This window comes from Alligator sinensis, unplaced genomic scaffold (assembly GCF_000455745.1).
Source record: "Alligator sinensis unplaced genomic scaffold, ASM45574v1 scaffold1719_1, whole genome shotgun sequence".
Taxonomy (NCBI): Eukaryota; Metazoa; Chordata; order Crocodylia; family Alligatoridae; genus Alligator; species Alligator sinensis.
The window spans coordinates 845,839-850,460 of NW_005842507.1; the positions used below are offsets into that span (position 1 = coordinate 845,839).

Sequence of the window (4,622 nt, forward strand, 5' to 3'; positions counted from 1 at the left end):
GGTCTCGATGTGGATAAAAGCAGAACTCTTGCCATAAAGGGGGATCCTGCGCTCACCTCTAAGTCACAAATTCATTCCTACCTTCTGTCCTGCCTTGAGTTCCAAACAACGCCAGCTGTTTTGATCATTTCTGAGTTATGAAACCCTGCCATATAAATTGGATAAAGGGCACTGAAGACTCTGTACGTCGGGCCTAACACATAATACCCAACAACCACGATGCTGTACCACCTTTCATTTACTATTAACTTTGGATGGACTTGAGATGATGACCTGGAGATGAAATGTCCCGTGGAATCCATTGCAAAATATGCCAAATTGTCTCATTCTTTTACATTTTGAACCTGTCTGCATGATCTTAAGCAAACAGGGCTTAATATTAGTTCACGGTATTTTAACACATTAGCTTAATCCTGGGGCATTTCATCAGTGCCACAGAAACACAAATTCCCAAATGCTGGTCTAGGTTTCCACCAAAACTTGGTCTAGGTTTCCTCATTTTGTGCTTACCATACTTGCCAGTACACAACCATCCGGTGATGGCTATTGTGATATGAAGCTGTTTCCCTTCTGTTAAAGGGAGGAACTCAAACTCCTCTATGGCTCCCACACGTTTCTTCATCTTGTATCCTATAGATGCAGAAATTATAAGCAATGGCAGGGTCTGCCAACAGCAGAAATTGATAATAGTAATATAAAAATATACATTTGTCTCTCTATTTTTCCAAAAGACAATACAAACACTAATACTCTCGAGGTCTCTGACTCAGTTATTGAGCCAGTATGCCTGTGCTTAATTCGAGTGATCTGAGGAGATCCCAGCACAATGAATTACAGCTCCAGACCAGATATAAACAATAAAATTGCTCTTCATTAAAAACAAGGCAGAATGTTACTTTAACTTTATTTATTAACAAACCAAACTTATCAACTCACCATTTTAATGTTTAAAGATGCATCCAATCCCCCAAATTATACACAGACAGATATGCATCTTCCATCAACAGTGCTCCCTTACCCCAAGGCAATGTCCACAAGTCTTGTGTTTTCTTCTCTTCCTTTCCATCTCTGACAGTTCAGTTTGTTTCAGTTGAAGTTACACTTGTGTTTCTTCATTTATATGTAATAATTCACCCCCTCTTTTTTCCTCAGAACTCTGAATAATACAAATCTCACTATCTTCTATTCATCTCCGCTTTTAAATTTTAAGCTTATTCCAAATCTGTTCTTAAGTGTTAGCTCATCAAGCTTACACTTCCCTGCAATATTAAAAAAAATCTCAAACTTTCTGGTTTGGAGGCAGGAGAAGATTCACTTTTAGCAAATGTCGAGAATTTCCACAAGATTTCTAAGTACATATCTTTTTTTCCTTCTCCCCTGTAGCACACTGACTTGACAGGACTTTTCCATTACTAAAACTTCTCAAACTTGTTGAAACCAGTCAGTGATTTTAGGGGTGTCATTTCTCTATTTGGCTTTTGCATCTGTAATTCTTGCAGCTGCTAGAAGATAAGTGATCGATTCCTTATGACTCTTTTACACAAGCAGAACATTTCTACTTATCTTGGTTATCTACAAGCCCAAAGACAAATGTACCTTGTCTATGTGCGGGTAGATGCCTACAGCACCTGATTTAGTGTGTCATTTCCCTCAGGGCAAGTGCTACACTGTCATGACGATGCTGCACAACATCTCAGTCTTGGGAACAGAGCCACTGCATGGCTGTGAGATTACAGGCAGCAAAAGAAATCCTAGATTAAGTGCCACTGCTTTAGCAGTTAAGGGAGGGAAGTCCACAATACCCTCCGCAGACTTAACACTCTCGAGTTAAGCCTAGAGTGCCTGGCTTTGCATATATTATCCTATGGCTTGGTGGTTTAGAAATCAAAGAAATTACTGGTCTTACCTGTAAGGCCAGCTCCTGCTGCTCCAAAGAGAGATGCCATGACAGCAATTCCAGCTGCTGAACCAGCTGCTGACCCTAGAGCTGCTGCCCCAGCACTTCCAATGATAGTTGCAGCTCCAGCAGCAACCAGAGGAGCAGCAAGACCCCCTGTCAAACCTACAGGTGCGAGAGGAATGAACTGCAGTGCGTGATCACTGTGGAAAAACCCTTTATATGTCTTTATGCTGCACAAAGGGTTGTCAGGAGAGAGGTTAGACTTCTACTGCAGAGCAGCTAACACTAAGTGTGAGTTAATCCACTATATCCCACTACGAAATCTGAACTGTGTACTGCAGTGATCATCCACCCTGATAGGCGATTCAACATTGATGCATTACAACAACTTGGAAAAAGACCATTCCCATTCCCTGAATCTCTACCTGGATTTTTCTCTAGTTTACACCAATTTATAATGAAGAGCAACTCCAATGAAGTGAGTGGAAAAATCTCTACCATTATACTCATGCTAGCAGAAGTAAAATCAAGGCATCCCATTCACGATGATGGGCTAGCTTCACCTCATCCTGGATTGGGAAAGTGAGGGAAATTTTTTTTCTGCTTCTCTTCTGACACCAGGGTATAGCAGGAGAAGTATTTTTCTCATGGCCCAGAGCCTTAGCTGTTGTTTACAGTTTAGTCTATCTGATGATCTGGCCCTATGTTTTTAATACACCTGATTTACAAACCAATTTCAATAGGCCAACTCTCAATGATAGAGCTGAAGTCTGAACTGGAAAAATCATCTAAAAAGTACGTTTACTCTATAGCATCTTTATGCTGAGACTCCAGTGTAAATCAAAAGTAACTCCATGGAAGTCAATGGAGTTACAACAGTGTCAAATTGACAGGGGAAGAAAATCCCACCTGACCAAGGAACGAATGTGTTAGAATTAGTACTAGGGCTCAGATGTGAGCATGGCTGATGTAGGTGAACGCATTGATGCAGACCTCCCACTCTGCTCTGTGCAGCGCTCAGTTGGTCCCAGACTTCCCAGGCAGCCTTACCGATCACGGTTCCACCCCCAACAGTTGCCAAGCCAATCAGCAAGTAGCGTTTCAATTTCTTCTTTCGTTCTTTCTTTTTCCTTGATGCTTCTGCAGTTCTGGGTAGGAAGAAAAATCAGAACAGCTGATGCAAAAGCCTGACAAACAACAACACAGCTCTGTAATCTGCTTGCAATATCCCGATTCCTGGCACTGAATCTCATGCTGGGGAATGGCAAATACTATCATGCAAGTGCAGCCGTTAACAACACTTAGATTTACAAGTATAAAAATCAAACTGTCGGTTTGAATTAACCATGGTAGGTTACTTACCTGGAAAACCCTTCCTATGCAGCTTGTATAAAGAAAAGGAAGAAAAAAAAAAAAATCAAACAACTGAATGTCCATATATAGTCCATGTGCACATTACACACATTTTTGCCATCTGCAGAATATGCAAAACATTCTAGTTGTCGTGCAGAGCATTCAATATGGTCCCACTGAGCAGAATTGGACCTTCAGTATGAAATACGGTGGTGGGTAGCTTAGGTACGGTTCTGGTGGGTTAGAGGCGAGTTCCTCTATGATTCAGATTTAAATCCAGCCAAGTTTAGACTGTCAACAGCTATTAAAGAAAATCTACGCAAAATGAATAAGGTGGTCCAGATACAGTTCCCAGTAGACATGTGCCCACAAAATTATCTGATACTCTTATTGGCTGCCTCAGCAAACAATCCCCATCATCCCTATCAATGATCCCTCCAGATTCAGGTATTAGTGCTATTTCCAAGTTGGGCTGGATGTTCCCTGAAAAATCAGACTTCAGCCCCAGGGTGGTGATTCCAACACCATTTGCAAGTTGTCAGTGCATTCCTATTTGTTTCTTAAGAGTACAATATGAATGTGATCCTGCTCCCACTGAAGGCTGTAGAATGGCTCTGGTGTTAAAAGTGCAGGATCAAACACTCCATTACCCTTTGGACTAAAACTGTTTGGTGCTAAACAGAAATTATGAATGAATTCATGTTTGAGCAGATGTTGTGGTTCAGTGGAAGGAGGTATAAAGGTTATGTTTGGCAGGGCTGGAATCGGACTTGAAAAAACAGAGAGGCTCAACCTTTGTAATCCCGTTTCCTTCTCTTTCTAAACATGGCTGTAAATTGCTTTTATTTTAACAGCTGCTTTTAGGAGAGCTAAAGCTTTGCAGAATGAAAAGGAGGGGGAGGGAACGACCATGATACATTCCAGATAGCTCCTTCAAGTAGCAAATCAAGGCAATAACTAGAGCCTCTGCTGGAAGTTAGATGGGGCCCTGCCCTTACAATGCTGCCTTTTGCTGGAGATCCCCCACTGGTTAATGAGCACCAAGGTCCCAGATTTCCACTGCAGTCAACTGCAGCGAGATGAAAGAAAGGTGATGTTAAAGGACAGACAACTCTGGGGAAAAAAAAATGCATTTTCTTGATAAGTTAAAGAGTCATTAATACAGGGGTCAGCTTCCTAGTGTTGTAGCAGAGAAGCACGATCAAAACTTAGACAGCAAGTTACCTTATCAGATGAGAGGAGACAGGATTCAAATGAGAAGCCAGCCTACTGGAGATAAGGTCTTTCATATCTAAGCAGGAACCTGGCTGAACTAGAACTTCGCCTCCTGTTTAATCTGGGCCCCTTGGACCAGTAACTGTGACTGTCA

At 41.6% G+C, this 4,622-nt stretch overlaps 1 protein-coding gene across 6 annotated transcripts in view; it reads right to left on the reverse strand.

Annotated features, from left to right (window-relative positions):
- The window catches only part of TMCO4 (transmembrane and coiled-coil domains 4), a 67,851-nt gene that overhangs the window by 38,601 nt on the left and 24,628 nt on the right, over positions 1 to 4,622 (reverse strand). For 5 of the 6 annotated variants that reach the window (XM_006031483.2, XM_025213150.1, XM_025213154.1 and 2 more), the window contains 3 exons: positions 2,951 to 3,048; positions 1,907 to 2,062; positions 511 to 630 (listed from right to left, as the gene is read on the reverse strand). In XM_006031483.2, the coding sequence (XP_006031545.1) occupies positions 511 to 630; positions 1,907 to 2,062; positions 2,951 to 3,048 (374 nt within the window). The remainder of the gene's footprint in view (positions 1 to 510; positions 631 to 1,906; positions 2,063 to 2,950; positions 3,049 to 4,622) is intronic. The other variant, XM_025213151.1, reaches the window with a different exon arrangement.